Here is a 21,490-nt window from a genome sequence, read left to right as displayed (position 1 = left end):
TTAATCTAACTTATCTATTTTTTTCCCCCTTGTCCTGTTTGCCACACCTAAGGTCACAAAGATATTCTCCTACCTTTTCTTCTAAAAACTTGTTTTACTCTTCGTATTTAGGTGTCATGATTCACGTACAATTTAGTTGGTGTGTGGTGTGACATTGGAGTCATTTTCTTCCCCGATGAAGGTCTGGTTGACCTATTGCCATTCACTGAAGAGGCAGTGCTTCGCCCAGGGCCCCGCAGGGCTGCCTTGTCGTGTATCGGGTGGAAACACATGTGTGGGCGTGCTGCTGCTCTCCATGCCGTTTGCACAGGCTGTTTTCTGTTCCTGCTCCCTGAACAGCTGTAGCTGTGTGAGTCCTGGTGTCTGGTATCGACGTCCTTTGGCTCTGTGATTGTTTCTTAAGGTTTTCCTGACTCTTCTTGGCCTGTTGTATTACTAAGCCATCTTTAGAATCAGTTTGTCAATTTCCAGAAAAATTCCTGCTGGGATATTGATTGGCACTGCATCGATTCTGTAGTTCAAGTTGAAGAGAACCAATGTTATTACAATTGCGGAACCTTCCAGTTCATGACTGTGGAGTATCTCCCCTATTTCAAGGCCTTCTTTAATTTCTCTCAGTAAAGTTTTATACTTTCGAGTCCAGCGCTCTTGAGCATCTTTCATTAGATTTATTCCTGGTGGAATGGAATGGAATGGTTAGAAACTGTTGCTTGTATATAGAAGTGCAATGGATTTCCTCAGGTGGTGATTTTGTATCTAGTGATCTTGTAAATTAACATTCTTTTTTGTTTGTTAGTAATTTGTCCATATATCTTTTGGATATCCTGTGTTCAAAATCATGTCATCTATGGCCAAAGACAGTGTTATTTGGACCTTTCCAGTACTTACACCTTTTATCTCTTTCTCTCCTCACTGCACAAGCCAGAACTGCCAGTACGATGTTGGGTAGTGGGCATTCTTGCCTCCTTCTCCATCTTCGGTGGAAAGCTTTGGGTCATGAAGTATGATGTTTGCTGTAGTTTTTTTTACTTGTTTTGTGGTCGAAATTCTTTGTCAGATTAAGTAAGTTCCCTTCAATTCCTAGTTTAGTAAAAGGTTTTTTTTTTCTTATAATGGATGGCATTGAACTTTATCAAATACTTTTTCTGCTCTGTCAAGATGATCATATGGTTTCTCTCTCCTCTCCACTTAATTTGATGAGTTACATTAATTACATTAATTTTCAAATGTTAAGCAGCCCTTACATTCCTAGAATAAATTCCACTTGGCTGTGATATCTTCTTAACAAATGTCTGGATTTGATTTAACCAATATGTTGTTTAGGATCTTTGCATCTGTGTTCATTAGAGATTGGTCTATAATTCTTTAAGGAAGTTGCTCATTGCCTGCTGTGAGGGGTGTGGCTGTTGACCACCTCCTCCTGTTGAATTCATTTTTCCGGTCTCTCTCTCCTCTCCTTCTCAGACTTTGATTACACTTATACCTTTTTTGAATCCTGTGTGGCTTTCATGTTCTTTTTTTATATTTTGTATTCTTTTCTATATATTTAGTTGACTCTTGAACAATGCAGGGGTTAAGGGCACTGAGCTCCTGCACAATTGACAACCCAAATATAAGTTTTGACTCTCTGAAAACTTAACTACTTAACTGTTAGTCTACTGTTGACCAGAAGGTTTACCGATAACATTGGTAGTCGATTAACACATATTTTTTATATGTTTCATGTACTGTATTCTTACAATAAAGTAAGGTAGAGAAAAGAAAATGTTATTAAGAAAATCATAAGGAACATGGGGCACCTGGGTGGCTCAGTTGGTTAAGTATCCGACTCTTGATTTTGGCTCAGGTCATGATCTCATAGTTTGTGAGTTTGAGCCCCACATCAGGCTCTACGCTGGCAGTGTGGAGGCTGCTTGGGATTCTTTCTCTCTTTCCTTCTCTCTCTGCCTCTCCCCTGATAGCACTGTCTCTGTCTCTGTCACCCTCTCAACATAAATAGACATTTAAAAAAATTAAAAAAAAAAAAAAAGGAAAATCATAAGGGAAAAAAATACATTCACAGTATTATACTCTATCAAAAAAACCCACGTGTAAGTTGACCTGTGTTGTTCAAGGGTCATCTGTACTTCAGTTTGGAGATTTATTTTCCTTAATTCAAAATCTCTAATTCTGGTTTCTGAAATTTCTATTGTATTGTGAAATTCCTGATGAGTTCTTAATTTAGATATTGTCTTTTTGGTTTGGTCTTTTTGGAACAATTCTGTGTTCTGATTCCTATTATAATTTTCTAGGAAAATTCTTTATCATTCCATGCATTGTCTTTATCTTTTCCTTTATTTCCTTACCATGACTCTGTCGGCAAGCTCCAGGGTCCTGTCACCTCCAGGCCTGCTGCTCTTGTCTGTACTTTCTCTTGGTTTTAGTCTGGGGAACTTGTCTTTTGGGATGCATAGTACCTTTTTGATTGAATGATAGACACTGTGTGTAAAAAATTGTTGAGGCTCCAGGTGATGTGGCCTTCCTTGAGAGAAGTTCCTTCCTCTCTACTCTTGGCAGGTACCGTGGTGGCTGGTCACTGCAGTCAAGTCTGAGCACCTGTGTGCTTTTCCTCTGGGGTCCCCCAACCCTGGCTTCTATCTCGTGTACTACTAAGAATCCCACATTGCTTCTCAGAGGTTTTCAGCATGGATTTTCAGCCTCCTGTCGTTCACAGTCCTAGGACTCAGTAGGTCTTCTAGGGGGAGGCCGGCTGTGCTCTCACGGCCCCCAGCCTCTGCCAGCAGCTCTGCTGTTTTCTTCGTGCCTCAGAGGCAGTGATCCACAGGCATGAGGCATGAGATACTCCATCTCCTGTGAGTGCCAGAACCCTAAACACCCAGCTTTTATAAGAAACAGCTGTGCACAGTCAGCTCACCTCCCCAAGGGTTTTCTCTCTGGAGTCTTAACTCCTTTAGTTGACTTTGCTGCCTCCAACAGATGGTTTCTGCATTTTATCCAGTTTTTAAATTCTTTCAGGTGGGAGCCCTGGTCTGCCACCAGTACTCTCTCCTACTTGGAAGCAGAATCTTTTTCCATTATGCTTTTAAGATTCGTCCATATTATTGTGTATAGTTGCAGCACATTGATCTCTGTCAAGGAATGAATATATATCAGAATCTGCATATCGGTCGGTTATAATGTTGCTAGACATTTGGGTGATATCCAGATTTGGCTATCACAAACTGTGCTGCTAGGAACATTCTGGGGTGTGCCACCTGGTACATAAGCATGCATTTTTGTAGGGTATGTACTTCAGAGTGGAAGTGTTGGGTCTGAGATTATACGTATCTTTACATTTATCAGATAATGCCAGTCTTTCCCAGTTTATGTTTACCTGATCAGTGTATTCGCCCCACCTGTTCCCCATCATTGTCAGCCAGGCTTATTATAGCTAATCTGATGAGAATATGGTAGTAATATTTCATTTTGGTGTTAATTTGGATTTTCCTGAAGACTGAGTAGGTTGAGATCTTTTCCTGGATTTTTTTTTTTGAATCATTTGGATTTTCTCTTTTGTTAAGTACTATTGAATCTTTTACACATTAAAAAAAAATGTTGTCTTTATTTATCTTGAGAAAGAGAGCATGAGCAGGACAGGGGCAAGCAGAGAGGGAGAGAGAGCACTGTCAGCACAAAGCTGTATGTGGGGCTCGTGCTCACAAACCATGAGGTCATGACCTGACCATGACCTGAGCCAAAATCAAGAGTCGGATGGTTCACCGAACGAGCCACACAGGTGCCCCTACACATTTTTAAATATAGGGTTATTTGTGGGAATTTTGTATGTGCTCTGGATGCCAGTCCTGGTCAGTGACGTGTGCTACAAGTGTCTCCCACTTTGTCCTTTGGCTGTTACTCCCGAATGGGAGCTTAGTGAGCAGAAGGCCCTTCCATTCCTGCCTAGTGCTTTGTGTTCTCAAGGACTCTCGCTCCGCCAGGATCATAAAGCTATTCTAGTATCTTGTGAGAGCTCTGCTGTTTTGTGTGTGGTGTGGGGCTGGGTCTCGGGTCAGACTTTCAGGACGGATAGCCAGCCGTCTGTGCTCGTCCCCACAGGCTGCCACTCTTCTCTAGCGCACCTGTGTCCTAGGTGGACCGGTCCACATGCAGTGGGTCAGTTGGGGTTCTTTGTTTCAGCCCACTGGGTTATATATAGCCTTAGGCCAGGACCACACTTCCTTAATTACTGTGGCTCTGTAGTAAGTCTTGACATCCGTGGAGGAATCTCGCTTCCTTCTGCAGGAGTGTGTCAGCTGTTCTCATCCGTGTGTCAGTGCCAGCTTTGGGATCAGTTTGTCAGGTGCCACAGGCACACCTGTTGAGATTTTGGTTGTAATTGCTTTGAACAGTTTGTAAATTGACACCTTCGCATTATTGAGTCTTCTAGCGCACGGACATAACATATCCTTCCATTCATTCAGATCTTCACTTTATCTCAGTAATGTTTTATAATTTCTTGTGGTGAGACTGCATATCTTTTTTAACACATATTCTTAGATATGTGGCATGTTTGTTTTAATCGTATTGTAAATACAATCATTAAAAATTTTTACTTAACATTTATTGCCAGTATACAGAAATGAGATAGTCTTTCTACACTGTTGTGGTGTCTGGCAGCCTTGCTAACTTCAGTTATAAAAGATTCATAATGTGCTCAGTCACATCATCTGCAAATAATGAGTTTTGTTTCCAACCACTTACCTTCTCCCCACCCCTCCATCTTGTTGCATTGGCTAAGACTTTCAGTAAAAAGGCCTTTGTCCTTGACTTATTTCTACTTCTTCAGGGAAAGCTTTCAATACCTGACCATCGATTATGATATTTCCTATAGGATTTTATCACTTTAGGGAAATTTCCTTCCATTTTGAATTTAAGAAGGATTTTAAAAATCATTTAAAATCCTGAGTGATTGTTAAATTGTTTTACTTTTTTTCACCTTTGTTAATGTGACAAATTATGTTGATTTTCTGTTGAAACTTTTTGCATTCTTGAGATAAACTGACCTGGTCATGATGCATTATTCTTTTTCTATATAGCTGGATTGGAAATCTGTATGTATTACAGTTATCAACATCTTGAATTGACCTTTCTATATAGACAAAGGCAACAGTGCTTTGAATTGAGTATTTTTTTTCTCATTTGTTTCTTGGGTCCCACGGTTTGCTCACTTCACAATGTTGAGCCTAGGTTTAGTATTATTTGCAATGAAATTTTACCACTTATTCAGAGGGCGTGGCTGCTCCACAGGAATTTGAGGGAGGTAAATTGTGACTCTTGTGTTACCTCTTTGGTACATTATCGCATGGGGTAAATGTCAAGGCTGCTGTGGGTGTGGGGATGGACTCGGGTTTTTTTGTCTTCCTACCCCATGTCACCCCGGCCTTGGTCTACCTCCCCAGAGACCTTGACTCTTTGTTTCATCTCCCATCTTCCTCGGGGAAGCTGTCCTCTGCTGAGCATCCACTAGGGCTCTGTACTGAGACTGTGTGCCAGCGGGGAGGGGTCCTGGGTCTAGGGGCTGGGTCCTGGAGGGCCAGACACACCACTCCAGCAGCCAGTGGCTCTGAGCAGGTTACTGACACCTCCCAGACTGTCTTCTCTTGAGTGGAACCTAGAGATGGAGGTAGGACCCACCTCATGAATCATAAAGGTTAAAAGAACTATATGCCACTCTGATAAGGGATGTGGTTGAGAGACATTTAATGACATGAAAATGCACTCACAGTGCAATGTTGATTGAGAAAAGCAGAATGAAGTATTGTCCCATTTCTTGAAAATTGCACATGTGTATATGTGTGTGTGTGTGTGTACATGTAACCGAAATAACGCTGACTTTTTTCTGCTAGCTTTTCTATGTTCTAAATTTTCTATAATAAAATCCTGTTCTATTTTTGTATTAAGAAAAATAAATCTATAAGTTGTGTTTAAGATAAAACTACGATGTTCATTACAGCATTGTGCAAAATAGTTATCAGTTGGAAACTACCTGAATTTCCAACAATAGAATGATGGTACATTATGGGGTATTGTGATTGCTACATTAAAATGTTAATAATTAGTTTCTTAAATTTTACATTGCTTAGTATTTTTATTTTATTTTAGGCAAACTTTGGAGTCGGAGTTTAAAACTAGCTTATACTCTACTTAATAAACTGACTAGTAAGAATGAACCACTACTTAAACCTGGAGACAGAGTAAGTAACTAGAATATAACTTATTGGAGTGAGCAAAAACAGAAATTCTAAAAATATGTCTCATTGAAATCAGTATTCCATCAGTTGGCTAGACTTCTAGCATTAACGCAAGGGATTTAAAGTCAACAAAGAAAAAATATTAAATATGGAAAAAGTTTATGATGATGTACATAAGATGATGGTTCTTTTTATTCTTCCTCATTGCCCAACCACTGACTCTTCAAGTTCTTTCCTCTTTGACTTCATATATATTGATTTTAATAAAATATTAATGTTAATAAATATTAGGTCCCCAAAGCTTAGGTTTTATGAGAGAACATTGATGTAACTTTGAAATTCTGTGTGTTTCCTATTTACCTCTTCCTCTCTTCCATATGACCAGGCAGCCCCCTTTTGCCTCACTGCAAAGGTGGTTACGAAGGAGGCTAGAGACGTGGTGTTCCTTGTACTTACTGCACTGCCCAACATTTTTGGCAGTAGATACATGGGGCTACTTAAATTGACCAGAAGTAAATAAAATAAAAAATTTAGTTCCTCAGTCACACAAGCCACGTTTCGAGGGCTCATGCATAAGCCACATGTGGCTAATAGCTACCACATTTGATAGCTTGAAGATAGAACATTTGCATTATCATAGAAAGTTCTGTTGGCCAGCACTGCTCCAGGCAAACTGAACCAGACGTGAGAAGTGCAGGTAGACCAGAACATCCAGGATGGAGGACAGGACACCCAGTCCTGTAAGTAGTAAGAAAATCTAGTGAGAGAGGCTGCCTGTGGTCAGATCACCCAGTAGTGAAACTGTAAGTTTCATGCAACTCTGAGTGCCCACTCTTTAAATAGAAACCAGTCGCCAAGGACATTTGAAGAAGGAAACCTGAATGAAAGAGAACAACCAAAGGGCAAAGAAGAGAAAAACAAGAGAAGGGGATGGTGGCCAGGCAGGGGAGGAAGAGAGAGGAAGAGGAAAGAAACTTGGCAGAAAGCCAGAAACAGAAAAGGAATTTTTAAAAAATTAGTATTACTATCCCTAGAGAACTAAGATGAACATATTGCTCCATAAATCAAGAAAAAGATGCTAGTAGGGAAGACTAAGAGATGGAAAGTGGGAAGGACAAATAGTGTAAACGTGAGACTTGGTCAAGGAGGTCCAGCATCTGGCCAGTAGGAGTTCCAGACAGGAAGGAGGACAGAGAGTAGAGAGTTGTAAATGGTTGTAGTAACGCCAGTCAACATCCTGGAGCTGGAGGGTGTTAGCTTCAAAGTGAAGGGCCTGCAGCAAAGCTCAGCAACACTCCTTACTGCTTCCGCAGCAGGACCAGGTACAGAAAGGAGCCTCTGAGCTTCCGAGGGGAACAGGAGTGAGCCGCAGAGCAGGGCAGCCCAGGAGGACGGAGGTCCCAGGATTGGGGCTTGCTCCTGAGCATCTGGTAAGACTTAGGAGCTCACCCGACTGCTTGGCTACTTGGAAAATACTTTCGATAGGTATTTAACACACGTGGTGGAGCATTTTAGAACAAATTGGCCAGTGGAAACTGGAAAGCAAAGCAACTAAAGGTGGTGGTAGCTGTCACCATCAGCAGATGTGGACGAGGCTGTAAACATGTGAATAGTATGAGAACAATGCTTGTGCTTTAGAACAAGCGTGTAAGAATTCCTGATTTATGGTGTGCTTTAAAATGAATCCAGAATCACTAATTTATTTTTCTTGAAAAAGATTCCTGCAGGGACAGAGACTTCCAGATATTCTTCTTGACTTGTGAGAGTCCACGTAGTTAGGTTAATTATGAGAGATTGACAGGATCACAGTGAATGAACTCATTATGAGATGTGGGTGGCAAATTTCTCTTCCCTTGAGGAATAGAGTTTGTAAAAGTGAACAAACACGACTCTTTATAACAAATTCTCTAAAAATGTTTTTATACCAAACATTTAGTCTCAAAGCTACAGGTCATAGTTCTGGTGCAACCACTGTTACATCAACTTTTGAAGGAGAGCTTTGCCCTTTTCAACAGATTAACTTGCTAGAAACTCGATTTCCAGACCTCAAGCAGAGACTATAGGTGTAGCTTGAGTTTTGTCTTAATGAAGTGGAGAGTTATTAGCAGCCATTGTTTTGTGTCCAAGGGCCCACATCAGCAGTCTGTCCACTCTTCTGACTTACCATTTATGGTTTCAAGCAAACTCACTACAAGATTTGGAGCTTATAAAAATCTTGTTCCATAAATAGCTTTTAAGTTTATCAGATGTTCTAAGAAATGGAAGCTGGAGGATGGAGGAAGAGAAAGAGGCAGGAACACAGAGGGCTGAGTGTTCATCTACAGTGATAGGAAAAAGAATCGATACTGAGACATGTTCAAAAAATAGAATATAGTAGTATAAGCATCATAATATTTAAAAATATGAATAAATAGCAAGAGGAAGATGTAAGATGTTTAAAAAATGTTTGTTTGTTTTGAGAGAGAGCGAGTGTGCATGCTGGTGCGCCAGCTGGGGAGGGGCAGAGAGAGCATCCCAAGCAGTCTCCATGCTGTCAACGCAGAGCCCAACCTCACGACCGTGAGATCGTGACCTGAGCCGAAATCAGAGTCAGATGAAATCAGAGCTGATGCTTCACCGACTTAGCCACCGAGGCACCCCTAGGATATTTTTTAAGTGGTTGCCTTGGGGAGTGAGGAAGGGCGGAGCATATGGGTATTACTTTTCATTAGTACTTTTTGTCATCTTAAATTGTGTGTTTTTAAAATGTTTTTGATAAAAATAAAAATGTAAGATAAATAGAAGATACGGCTTAAACAGTGGCAGCATGGTGATCAGGTGGGCCCCCCAGGGAGTCCGCAGGAGGCAGCAGCTGTAGGGGTCTTAGCTGAGGTGTTCGGTGCTCTCCCCCCTCCCCTGTCAGTACACTGAAGCCTTGAGTGAAGATCTGTTCAGCTAAAACTTTGGTGTTAGGACCTTACCTTCTGGAAGATACTTTAGGTGTCATTTGATTCCGAGTCTACTCTTCCTGTTGGTTCCGGCACTTCTCACCTGGACTGGCGGATGTGGGGGCGGGGGGCGGTACCTCACCAGGGGTCCTCAGCTGCTGCCCAGATAGAGTGCACAGAGCCAGGTCCCCATCCCACAGCCAGACTGGGGCTGGACTGCCTCTAGACACAAACATTTTAAATTATTTTGTTGCATGTGGAATAAAGATCCCAGCCTAAAAACTATGAAAAGTTACATGGTTGAGGGAGTTTAAGGACCAAGAATTAACCTCCAAATCACATTTTCTGAACCCAATTTGAAAAGCTGTAAGATCATCTAAACTGCCCCAGATTCCATCTAGTCAGCAGAGATCCTGAGTGTTGAGAATGATCGCATGCTTCGTGAGTGGGTTTCATGGTTTTCCTTCACGCTGTTGTAGGTGGCCCTGGTGTTTCCGAACAGTGACCCGGTGATGTTCATGGTGGGGTTTTATGGCTGTCTCCTGGCAGAGCTGGTTCCTGTCCCCATAGAAGTGCCGCTAACAAGAAAGGTAGTTCACTCTGTCTGGGCCGCGGGGTTTTCTTCCAAAGCTGACACATAGACGCGACACGTCCTATCTTGCCCTCCCGGGAAAGGACGTGTTCTGGCAGACAGGTGCTGCTTTGACCCAAGGGAGGGTCCTGCACAGCAGGACTTCGGGAGACATTAGATGCGGTTTCACCGACAGTTACTCATTTTTACGTATCTTGCTGGTGAAAGGGACTTTTAGAAGCTGTAGATGGAGCTAATATATCATCTCTGTGAACTTTCCAGTACAGACAGTGAGCATTTTTTCTCTGATGAATAGAATTTATGATTTGATAAGATTTTGTTAAACTTTCTCCCAAAACCATGTGCTTATTGATAATAATTTTCATTTCTTGGGAATAAATAAGTCACACAGTAATTAATGTATTGTAGCTCACTTCTCAGTGATAATATTGAATATGCAAGATGGAAATTTTCTTGCATTTCTGTCCACTTACATAACGGCATGCGTTTTTTGTTACCAACAAATGATTAATGTGGGGAGCTTGCTGATGTTCTGGGTAGCCAGTCCATCTTAAGTGTAAATGTCAGTAGTCTGGTTATGGAAAACGAATAGCATTTTAGGAGTAGACAAAGCATGTATTTTAGAAGATTAAAGCTCTCTACCATTTCAGAGTTCAGGTACTTAAAGTGAGCATTGTCAGCAACAAATACTCAAGAATCCCAAAAGTAAAGTTTTAAATAAAACCAGTATATCTCAAAGGATAATATATGATGAACAGATATTTGACTACAGAGACTCTTCGGAAGAAGCAAGAGGTTTGTCAAACCTGCAAGAAGAAAATGACAAACCTTTACTGAGGGACACATATAGAAGAAGCGTTGACAGGGAATGTGCATTTCTGTGGCGAATAAGTAAAAGTGTCAAAGGTCGGGACTCCCCAGGTTAATATGTAAATTTTAAACACAATTCAAGTGGAAATTTCCATGCTGTTATTTTTGGAGTTTATTAAAATGCTCCAAAATGTCGTTTGTTTGCAGGAAAACACTTTGAGAAATTAGCCCATTATCTAGAACTTCGTATTTCATTGCAAAAATATGTCTTTTAAATTTAAAAATGCTTATATTTTACTTTCATGAAAATATAGTCTCTACTACATAGGATTGGGTTGTAGGACTTTGCAAGGGCAAGGTGAAGCACTCTGCTTTCTGTGTGTGGGTCTGAGCGGGCAGGGCCCTTGGTGGCGGCCCCATGAGCGCCTCGCCGTGTTTTGTGCAGGACGCCGGCAGCCAGCAGGTTGGGTTTCTGCTGGGAAGCTGTGGCGTTGCCCTGGCCCTGACCACGGATGCTTGTCAGAAAGGCCTGCCCAAGGCACAGACCGGAGAGGTGGCAGCTTTCAAAGGTAGGCGGGGGAGTCCACCTGCGGTGCGCGGGTATCCTTTCGTGGCAGCCGAACCTTATGTGGGCTGAGGGGTCTTCAGGAGTTAGGTCCTGGTCACAAGCCTGTGTATCTCGCCACCCACCCCTTGCCCCAGTTCAGGGTCTAGGCCTACACCGTTTGGTGTGGTGGTCACAGGTCAGAGGCACCCACTGACTTAAATATGAATTAATGTAGAGTAAACGGGACCAAGACTTCTCCTCCCTGGGTGCTCAGTGGCTAGTTGCCAGTGGCGGGCGGCTCAGCCCTGAGACCCACTCACCACTTGCCTGGGCCGGTGCCTTGTCCGTGCCTTCACAGGTTGGCCCCCTCTCGCCTGGTTGGTGATCGATGGGAAGCATCTGACCAAGCCCCCGAAAGACTGGCATCCACCGGCCCGGGATGCAGGGGCCGGGACTGCCTACATCGAGGTAATGACCTCGTCCCGCTCGGAGCCTGCGGGCCCCACGAGCCCAGCTCGTTTCCCGTGACAGTGTGCGTGGTCACAGGCTTACACTTACCCTCTGTCTTACCATCACCTCAGAGGCAGAAAGGGTAGGACGGGAGCTCAGTCAGGTCTGGTTTCACTCCTGCTTGATCATCCCTCCCCAGCTCCCTCGGGATGTCAGCAGTTAGGGGGAGCCTGTGTGTACCAGTGTGCTGGGACACTTGCCCCATGGTGTGTCCTAGTTTCCTCTGTGGGTGTCACCCTGAGAGTCATGGCATAAAGTGTGCTCTGGTGTGACAGGATGGTTAGTGAGGGACAGACGACTGACCACTTCTCCTTTTTAAGTTCTGCCAGCCTCCCATTCTGTCTGCTGTGGCCTCCAGAAGCGTCACATAATGGATTTTTTTTTCTTGAAATCTTTCAGTATAAAACAAGCAAAGAAGGCAGCACAGTGGGGGTCACGGTGTCCCACGCATCCCTGCTGGCACAATGCCGGGCTCTGACCCAGGCTTGCGGCTACTCGGAAGGTAAGGGCATGCGGGCAGCTCTTCCAGCCAGGGTGCTCGGTGCTCTCTCTGCTCATGCTGGAGGCGTGGGTGTTAGGTCACCCCGGCAGCCCCACTCAGGGGCCTTTCCAAAAAATATATGTGTGTGTTGATTTTACGGAGCATGAAATTCACACACTACCACTTGCTTATGCCTGGTGGGCTGGTTCAATCTGTGATGTAGCTGAGAGGCAGTGTATCTTGCATTAAAAAAAAAAATGGAAAACCATCTTATTGGACCCACGTTTGTATTACTATATTCTATGAGTATGGTTTTGGCTTAAGCTGTCATGCATGCAAATACAGAAATGGAATCTTTATGGTTGTAGATTTTCTGTTGGTAACATATAGGTAGCTCCCCCCCCCCCCCCAATTTACTGTTAAATATCGGATATTTAACTTAGAGAACTGTTATTTTAAAAACTATAACAATGGATACATGGTAGTTTCCTTACCATAGCAATACTGGAATTGAATAAAACTAGAAAGTAAATTGAATGGTATGTTTAAATAACTAAAATATGGGTGTTTAAAAGTAAGGGGTAAAAAAATAATGAAATTAAAAGGGGTAGCTGAAGACTTCAGTTAAGATTTGGAAAATGATTTTAGATATATTCAAGGGCCTGAATAATTTTTTAAAAATTGGATTCGTTAAATCAAGTCACATGGTTTTCTTTTTGTCAAGATCTATGTATCACTTCTCATGTGGGCTCTTTAGCTAACAAAGGGAGCGTGTGCATAGAACCTATTCAGAAAGCACTCATGTTTCCTGGCACAGCAGACCTGTGTTCACCTTTGGTGTCCATCCTGTGGGGATGCACCTGGGCGTTGCTGTGGTTTTGATGGGGGCCACATTTGCTCACAGCCCCTGTGTGGGGCCTGGAGCCAGGTCCTGCCGAGCACAAGGCTGTGTACGGCCTGGGTCGCCACCCGCTCATGCGTCCGCCACCTCCGCTGGGGGAGAGCAGAGAGAAGGGGCAGCTTTCTGAGAGGGGTACAACACGAGCAGCCCGTGACATTGCCCGAAGATGTAGGGTAGTGGCCTCGGTGCGAGAAATGGGGGAGTCTGGGTGTAAAGTGAGAAGTAAGTGTGTCCATGGTGAGTCCTCACCCCACATCTCACTGCAGAGTGAGAGGCTTGAGCAGCCGCCTTGGGCATGCCGTTGCTTGTGTTTTCGGACCAGGGATCAGCACAGCTCTCTGTTTGAATCCAAAGTCATATTGACCTACTTTTGAGTTTTTCTGGTAATATGAATAGATAACCAAGATAATTGATGAATTAGTGCATGATGTTTGGAAATGTGTATGTTTCCTAAAACCCTTCATGTCAATGATGTATTCATCTCAGTTTCTTTAAAAATGCACATGACTTGTGAAGAGGGTCACTCAGTGGTTTAACCATCTTTGTCCACTTTCAGCTGAAACATTAACAAATGTGCTGGATTTCAAAAGGGATGCTGGTCTGTGGCATGGAGTGTTAACAGTGAGTGTTGTATGCTAAACGATCTAATTGTTGCAATGAGGGATTCTAGTGCTTCATATCAATAGATGACACCAATGCCTATTTTTAGGTGATGTAATTAACCCTTATCTGAAATGAAGTGTCATCATGAGAAGGCCATTGACGTTATCTTTGCCTTCTCTGGGTGATGTGGCCCTCTGCTGTCTGCCCCTGGACGAGGCCTGCCCCTGAGCACCTCTGTTTTTTTCACAGAGTGTTATGAATAGGATGCACGTGGTCAGCATCCCGTACGCACTGATGAAAGTGAACCCACTGTCCTGGATTCAGAAAGTGTGTTCGTATAAAGGTAACGGGAAACAGCACCGTCGTTGGATTCACCCTTCATTAAAGAGGTCACTTAGATTAAGAAAACAATAAAGCTGACACGCAGAACTGCAGATGCAGGCTGAGGAGCCCCCACAGCCCGCGTGTGCCGTGACCACGTCTCAGACGTTGCCTGACCTGCGTGCACGGCCTGGATGACCCTTGTGGAGGACAGCGCCATGACAGCTCTCTCCTGCAAGGACCATAGGCTTCTGATTTTATTCTCTTGAAACTTCCTTTACAGTCACATCACTACTCCCAATTCTTAGTAGTAGATAGAGAGGGTTTTAATCTGAAGCCGGGCTTTTCAAGCCACCACTAGCAGAGCTGCTGATTCCAAGGAAACAGTGTAGACAGAGTGCCATGGGGCTGCCCATGGGCCCTGCCGTGCCCTGCCCTGCCCCCTGCCTTGGTTAGCTGCAGTGCTCCCTGAGCACCTGCACAACCCTCGGCCCTGCCTCTACTCCAGCAGGGCTGGGGGGCACCTTCAGAAAGCCCAGAGGCTGGGCCTCAGGTCTCTTTTCTCCCACTAACTTGTCCCCGGTGACTGCCCATGCTGATCGCAGCGCTGGCGGCCACATGCGGACGTTGGGCGTGTGCTCTGCTGTGCATCTTTGCAGCAGCCTTGGGTGGTAGCTGTCTCTGTTTCTCCTGTTTTATGGAGGACAGCTCAAGTTGTGGTGGATTTGGCAGGTGTGGCCCACTAGTCTGTGCGCAGCCAGGACTGAGGGCCGAGTCTGTCTCTTCACATCCTGGTGTCTTCCCAGCACACGGCAGGCCTGGCCACATGACCGTGTGAGTCAGCAGCTCAGGTAGGGACCACAGAAGACAGAAGAGCAGACATGGGAAGAGCAAGATAGAGCTTCCAAGAGAAAATTAAAGTTGGGAGACAGATCTGAGATTTCTGTGTCTGAATCAGACCTCAGAGCTGGTTTTTAAACACAGCAGGTCAGGACAGTTGCACTGCCTATGGGACATGGCTGCAGGGAGTCTGTGGCCAGAAACACAAGTCTGTGTTGTCTGTCCTCTCGTGCACCTGCATGTGTGTCTGTGAGGTGCCAGGGCACCACTTTCCCATGACGCAGGGCATGTCTGTGCTCCTCCTCTGCAGCCCGGGCCGCGCTGGTGAAATCCCGAGACATGCACTGGTCTCTCCTAGCTCAGCGAGGACAGAGGGACGTCAGCCTCAGCTCGCTGCGCATGCTGATCGTGGCCGATGGCGCAAACCCCTGTGAGTAAGCCCAGCTGATGGAGGACGTGGCCTCTCCTCCCGCAGGCCTGACTCTGGGGGGAAGAGGCTTTAGTAGAATATGGAAGAAACAGCATGGCGACATTCCGTGTGCATGAAATAAATGAATGTCCTGTAACCTGCTGTGACATACAACCCCTGGTGGCGGGGAGCGAGGAGGGGTGGGGGTACTCACTGGTATCTCCCATGCATGTTTATGAAGGCTCTGAGTTTAAAAGCAGTTTTAACACCATTGACAGAAGATACATTAAGAAATGACCAGACTGTAGATGCTAATTGGGAGCCTGTCCCAGCCTCCGTCCTTGGTCCCTGTGGCCCCACTGATCTGGCTCCACCTCCTTGTGGGATTTCCCCTGGCGGCTGATGTGCGCCCTGGGCTCTGCACAGGGTCTGAGCGTGGCTGCCCATTGGGGGCTGTCCGAGGCCTGCCGCAGGGGAGGCTCCGTTGACCTTTGGTGGGTTTTCTATGCAGCACAAAGCCCTTGACCAGGTAGGTGGGTTTTCTTGTGGGTTTAACAGCTGTGTGCTGCTGTTTTTGCATTGAAACCACCCTGGACCAGAGGCTGGCCTTTCATCTAGTCCCCTAGTGAGAAGGGCCCTGAGAGCCCTGCACCCCTGGGTCCCCCACCGCTCAGGAGGGCACACCGCCTTCTAGCTCCTCCACCCACACGTGGGCCCAGCAGGGCCCCCTCCATCCTGCCTCCAAGATACCGAGAGCTGCTCGCTGCTCTGTGTCCCCGAGCCACCTGAACAGCCCACTGCCAACAGCTTCTCACCTGGCACTGCCTCCACCCTCCCAGTCACTAGGCTTCCACGAGGAAGCCCTTCGCCAGACCTGATCCTCCACAAACCTCAGATCCTGCCGCTCCGCGTGCCCCCTGAATGAGCTGGGTTGTCTTGTGTGTCCTCTGCTGTCTACCAGTGCCCAGCACGAGTGGGACGCGGGCCCCTCCCCTTCCTGGGCCTCTCTGTGGCATAGAGCTTGAGGTTTGTGGTACAGCCCTGGGGTCCTGATGATTGCGGCCCCAAGCAGGCAGCACCCACCTGCCGGGGAGCTGAGTTTCCACATCTGTGACGCCCCGGACTGGCCAGGGAGAGCAGGGAAGAAGCAGGGGGGCAGCCTGGGGGTGGTGCATGGGCCGCTCATGGCAGGGACCCCGTGGCCCCAAGGCGCTTTCCGCAGCAGGCACTTACACGCACCTGGGCCTTGTGAGGAGGAAGAGTTGCCTGTAAACACTCCTCTGTCACTTCCCACTCGGCAGACCTGGGAGGAGGGGTGAGGGCAAGGCTGGCTGTGAGTTAGAACTCAGAAACACGGCAGGGGTTAGACACAGGCTTTCTGGGACGAATTTCCAACTCTTCTCTGCTAGTGATTTCAAAATGCACCGTGTTTTTCATGGAAACAGCCCACCCCTCCGCTTGTGTCCCTCTGTCTCACGCAGGGTCCATATCCTCCTGTGATGCGTTCCTCAATGTCTTCCAGTCTAGAGGGCTGAGGCCAGAGGTCATCTGTCCTTGCGCCAGTTCTCCTGAGGCGCTGACGGTCGCCATCCGCAGGTAATGTGGTTGCTTGCTCAGTCTTGTAAACACGGAGTTCTCACTCCTACAGCTGAATTACCTGTGGCACCAAATACAGCCCGTCTGCCTCTGAGCAGTAGGAGCAATCAATGCTCTGGAGCAATTAACACGCCATCCTGTGCCAGGTTCCCAGGCGTGTGTGCAGAGTGATGGCGCGGTCCCCCGGGCACATGCCCCTCGCCCTGTTGGTGGTGGGACCTGTGTAGCTGCTCCCAGGACTGTAATCATGGGCTTGTCTTCCCTGAGCGCCTCTCCTCCTCCTTGGCCTTGGTAAACATAGCAGCCCAGGGCTCTTCCCTGCCCTGGGGAGGGCCCTGCATCTGCAGTGCTGGCAGCAGTGCACGGGGGTCTGTGCTTGTGGGGCCCTCACCCTTCCTGGAGAAGCACCGTGACCCATGCTTAGCACCGCCCACTCACGGGGAAGCCCCCAGGGCCGTCTGTGCTCCTCCATCACAGCCCAGAGGGCAGGGTCTCGTCCTTCCTGTGCTCCTCCCACACCCATGGCGCTCCCCAGGCCACTTTTTCCTTCCCAGGTCACCTCTCGCCTGCCCCAGGGCTCTTGTCCCCAGGAGCTCCGAGTGCCATCCTGGGGTGGGGGGCGGTATGGTTAGTTGAGACTGTTAGATTAGTATATTCATAGTCTGTGCTTTCATATGTGCAAGTCTTCAATAATCCTAGAATTTTAACAACTCAGCAAGAAAAATAACATCTTTATCCTTCACACGCCGTAAGGTGTTCTTCATTCCTTTGTTCTGTGGTGACTTCTCTTGCCCAACAGTGTGCTTTTTCTCACTGGAGAAAACACTGACCTTTGTTACTTGGGTCCCAGCTGCAGCTGCGCACCCCACCCCCACACCTGCTGGCAACAGCCATTGTATTTCCCTTGCTTTCTGTGTCCAGAGTTTGGACTGGCAGACGTGGCTTCCAGCACAGTCTCTGGTCTCTGGAGCGGGCTGCCCTGGGCCTGTGCAGGCACGTCATTCTGCTCACCTGGCTGTCCAGGGCTTCCAGCAAAGGTCTCAGCACAGCCAGGTAGAAGCTGAATCACCGTTAGGACCCCTCCTGGGAAGTCACAAAGTGTCACTTACACGGTTGTCACAGGCCCACCAGATGAAGGAAGGGACGCAGACCCTGCCTCTGGGTGGGAGGTGTGTGCAGGTCCCCACGTGGGGAATAGCACGTGGGGTGGAAACGCTGCAGCGCCTTCAGGAAGACTGTCTGCTGTGGCCAGTCGTGTGGCCTGTTGTCCTCACAGGGTGTGGTGCCGAGAGGGGCTTTGGTGCAGCATCGTCCTGCAGGCTAGGTGGGCCGTGGGTCCCTTCCCCCATGGGCTCTGTCCCCTTGTCAGCTGGTCTGGTTTCATTTTCTAGGCCACCAGACCTGGGAGGACCTCCTCCACGAAAAGCTGTCCTGTCGATGAGCGGCCTCAGTTTTGGCGTGATCAGAGTTGATACTGAAGAGAAGTTGTCAGTTCTTACTGTTCAGGACGTGGGTCAGGTGCTGCCTGGAGGTGAGGGATGCAGCCGGAGTGTGTCTTGTCCTGCGAGCGGTTGACAGAAGGAGAGTCCAAAGTGCTCCAGGCTTTGAAGGAGTGCTCTGCAAGCACACAAGTAAAAGGCTTATTAACAATGTTTTTCTGTATAAATTGGTGTTTTAATTTGTAATACATCTTTTCAGTTTTTGCCTGCCCTTGTGATAAATTTAAGGTTGAGCGAAAATATGAGGGTGTGCTTGTGGCCTCTGAACCTGACTTGTGCTTGTCCGGTGTCTGGGAAACGGAGCAGTCCCTGCAGGCCAGGTACAGGCTTCGTGTGTCACACACGTTGAGGCACTTAACCTCACTGCACGTCTGTAAACAGCCTGATAATTGGGTTATACCAGCAAGGAGTATGTGTTACATTAGGAGCATGACCCTGAAGCTTCCAGGAAATTCCTGTGGCTTCTAGAAAGGCCTACGTGAGCCCTCCTGCCCATTAGGCCCCGTGCGCCTGAATGCTGGCCCCACGGCAATGCCACAGGAGAGGGTGATAGAGCGACCTAAGTGTCGCAGAGGGAAACTGAGCACTGAGCCTGGCCCAGGAGTCCCCAGTGACAGTTGTGAATAGGGGATGCTCTGTTCATGCTGCTCTGAGGTTACCCCTCACTGCGATGACCTCACAGCTGCTCTGCTGTCTCCTCACCATGCAGGCCTTTCTGAGATTCATGGGTAACTGTCTTGACCACCCTCCTTAGGCATGTGTGCACACAGTGCTCCCCTAGGAGTGTGTGTGTGTGTGTGTGTGAGTGTGTGCACGCACAGTGCTCCCTGAGGAGTGTGCATGTGTGTGCACAGGGTTCCCCTAGGAGTGTGTGTGCATAGTGCTCTTCTCGGTGCATGTGTGTATGCAGTGGTCCCCCGGGTGTGTGCATGTGTGTGCGCATGCAGTGCTCCCCTAAGTGTGTGGTGTGTGTGTATAGTGCTCCCCTATATGCATGTGTGTGTGTGTGTGTGTGTGTGTGTGTGTGTGTGTATAGTGCTCCTCTGGGTGTGTGTGTGCAGTGCTCCCCAGGTCAGCATGTGTTCACTGGGAGAGTTGCGGAGCCGATTGGCCTGGTGAGGGCTGATGGCACCTTGCTAAGCAGATACTTAACCTTGCACTGTGTTAGACCCGCATGAAGTGGATTTGCGGCCTTTCGTGCCTTATTGTGAGAGTATCTGGCTGTGAGCTGCGGTCTCACAGTGACCTGCACAGGAGCACCAGCCTCCACTTTATTTGTGAATAAACAAAAGTCGCTGAATGAGTGCCCCTTCTTTGTCTTCCTGATCGCCTGAGTCTTTGGACAGGAGCATGTATTAGAGTCCAAGGGAGGGCAGTGCGCAGGCCCCCACAGGCTGCTTAATTCATCACTGAGTGACCGAGTTTGTTTTAACAGACACCTGTGTGTTCTGGCACGCACGTCACTCTTCTGTTGGAAGCTGTTTGTGGGCCTGCTCTTGCAGGGCTGGCCGGCCTGGGGCTGCAGTGACCTGACAGGCAAGGTCCCCAATGCCCAGAGCCGGCAGCAGGCAGGATTGTCTGCTGGGGAACTGCTTAGTGACAAGGGAACTACGGGGTCAGCCGGCCTGTCCCGTGGGTTCAGGAGGGCCACATGAGGGGGCATGGAATCCTGTCAGCCTGGGCTTATACGTGCAGGATGCATTGTGTTGTGGTTACACACTACGTATAAAATGTCGATTTGCGCCTGCATAGAGCGTGGATTCTACATGTCCTAGAACTCATCCTAAGAACACACTGCGTATATAATGTTTTGTTTCCATAACTGCAAACGTAGCAGCAAGTAGATCTCTGTGAATGACCCATTTAAGTGTATTTCCATGCTTATGATTTTGAGGGCTTTTTCTCTTTTTAGCTGATGTGTGTGTTGTGAAGGTAGAAGGTACCCCTTATCTCTGTAAAACTGATGAGGTTGGAGAAATATGTGTCAATTCCAGCGCAACTGGCACGGCGTACTATGGACTACTTGGAATCACAAAGAGCGTCTTTGAGGTTTGTACCTTTTTGTGACCTTTATGTTGGAGTTAAGTTCCATAAGCACTGATGCAGCACACTGGGCAAGATCAGCTCCCGGAAGCCAGCACTTTGCATGTTGGAAGTGTTGACTTGTTGGGATGAGTCCAATGAGTGCCCACTCCTCTGGGCCAGGCACTGGACACGTGGAAATAAGGGGGTAGCAGGAGGGACACAGGCCATGCTGGGTGTGGGAGCCCCAGGAGGGTCTCATCTGCTGGCAGGGACTCCTTCCCCCGCCCAGGGAACCTTGGGCGACAGCCTCATCTGCCAGCAGGCAGAGTGTGTGCTGAGCTCTCCTCCTTGCCTGCTGGGTCTTACTGGCCAGCTGGTTGATTATCCATGGACCACAGCCTGACTGTCCCCTCTCTGCTCTATGCAGACTGTCCCGGTCACAGCAGGAGGAGCCCCCGTGTCTGACAGGCCTTTCACCAGGACAGGGCTGCTGGGCTTCATCGGGCCTGTGAGTATGTTCTGCTGCCAGGACCTGGGCCTCCACACCTCAGTGGAAGGGACGCTGCCCGCATCTATTGGGTATCTAGGGGCCATGACTACTCTCCACATCCCATAGTGCACAGGACAGCAAACACGACAGGACTGTCAGCTCAGGATGTTCCTAATGCCCGTAGGCCCAGTAGCAGTAGGAGTCCTGTACGGCTTCACCTTTCCACCGCCGACTCCCCTCCAGATGTCCCCTGGCCCCCAGCCCAGCCCACCAGGCTGCATGACCCTTCCACCCCATAGCCACCCCTGGGCCATGTGGACCCGTCTGTTCCTTGGTTTCCATGTGCTTTTGGCTGCTTGGAGCAGCCATCAGCTGCCTGGCCCCCCAGGGCTTGCCTGCGTATCCTGAGTCCTGACCAGCGTCCTTGCTTCCAGGATAACCTGGTTTTTGTCGTGGGCAAGCTGGATGGGCTAATGGTGGTTGGAGTTCGTAGACACAACGCGGATGACATCGTGGCCACTGCGCTGGCTGTGGAGCCCATGAAGTTTGTCTACAGAGGCAGGTGATGCGCTGCGGGTCCCTGTGCTGTGGCTCTAGATCCCTTCTCTACTTACAGTTTGAGTTGAGAAGTCTGTCTTCAGTAGAAGGAAAGCCCAGTGATTTGAATACACAAAACCTAAAACTTCCGGCCCATCAGGAAAACTTCACG

General features: G+C 47.6%; 1 protein-coding gene across 7 annotated transcripts in view; it reads left to right on the top strand.

Annotated features, from left to right (window-relative positions):
• The window catches only part of DIP2A (DIP2 acetate--CoA ligase A), a 119,034-nt gene that overhangs the window by 65,618 nt on the left and 31,926 nt on the right, over positions 1-21,490 (top strand). For all 7 annotated transcript variants that reach the window (XM_060640683.3, XM_060640681.3, XM_060640687.3 and 4 more), the window contains 13 exons: positions 6,142-6,233; positions 9,637-9,747; positions 11,005-11,128; positions 11,465-11,574; positions 12,016-12,118; positions 13,555-13,619; positions 13,851-13,944; positions 15,073-15,192; positions 16,653-16,767; positions 18,159-18,298; positions 20,179-20,315; positions 20,719-20,799; positions 21,216-21,343. In XM_060640683.3, the coding sequence (XP_060496666.2) occupies positions 6,142-6,233; positions 9,637-9,747; positions 11,005-11,128; positions 11,465-11,574; positions 12,016-12,118; positions 13,555-13,619; positions 13,851-13,944; positions 15,073-15,192; positions 16,653-16,767; positions 18,159-18,298; positions 20,179-20,315; positions 20,719-20,799; positions 21,216-21,343 (1,420 nt within the window). The remainder of the gene's footprint in view (positions 1-6,141; positions 6,234-9,636; positions 9,748-11,004; positions 11,129-11,464; positions 11,575-12,015; positions 12,119-13,554; positions 13,620-13,850; positions 13,945-15,072; positions 15,193-16,652; positions 16,768-18,158; positions 18,299-20,178; positions 20,316-20,718; positions 20,800-21,215; positions 21,344-21,490) is intronic.

The sequence above is a fragment of the Panthera onca genome, chromosome C2 (genome assembly GCF_046562875.1).
Source record: "Panthera onca isolate mPanOnc1 chromosome C2, mPanOnc1 haplotype 2, whole genome shotgun sequence".
NCBI classification, from domain to species: Eukaryota; Metazoa; Chordata; class Mammalia; order Carnivora; family Felidae; genus Panthera; species Panthera onca.
This window is presented reverse-complemented; position numbering and strand designations above follow the sequence as displayed.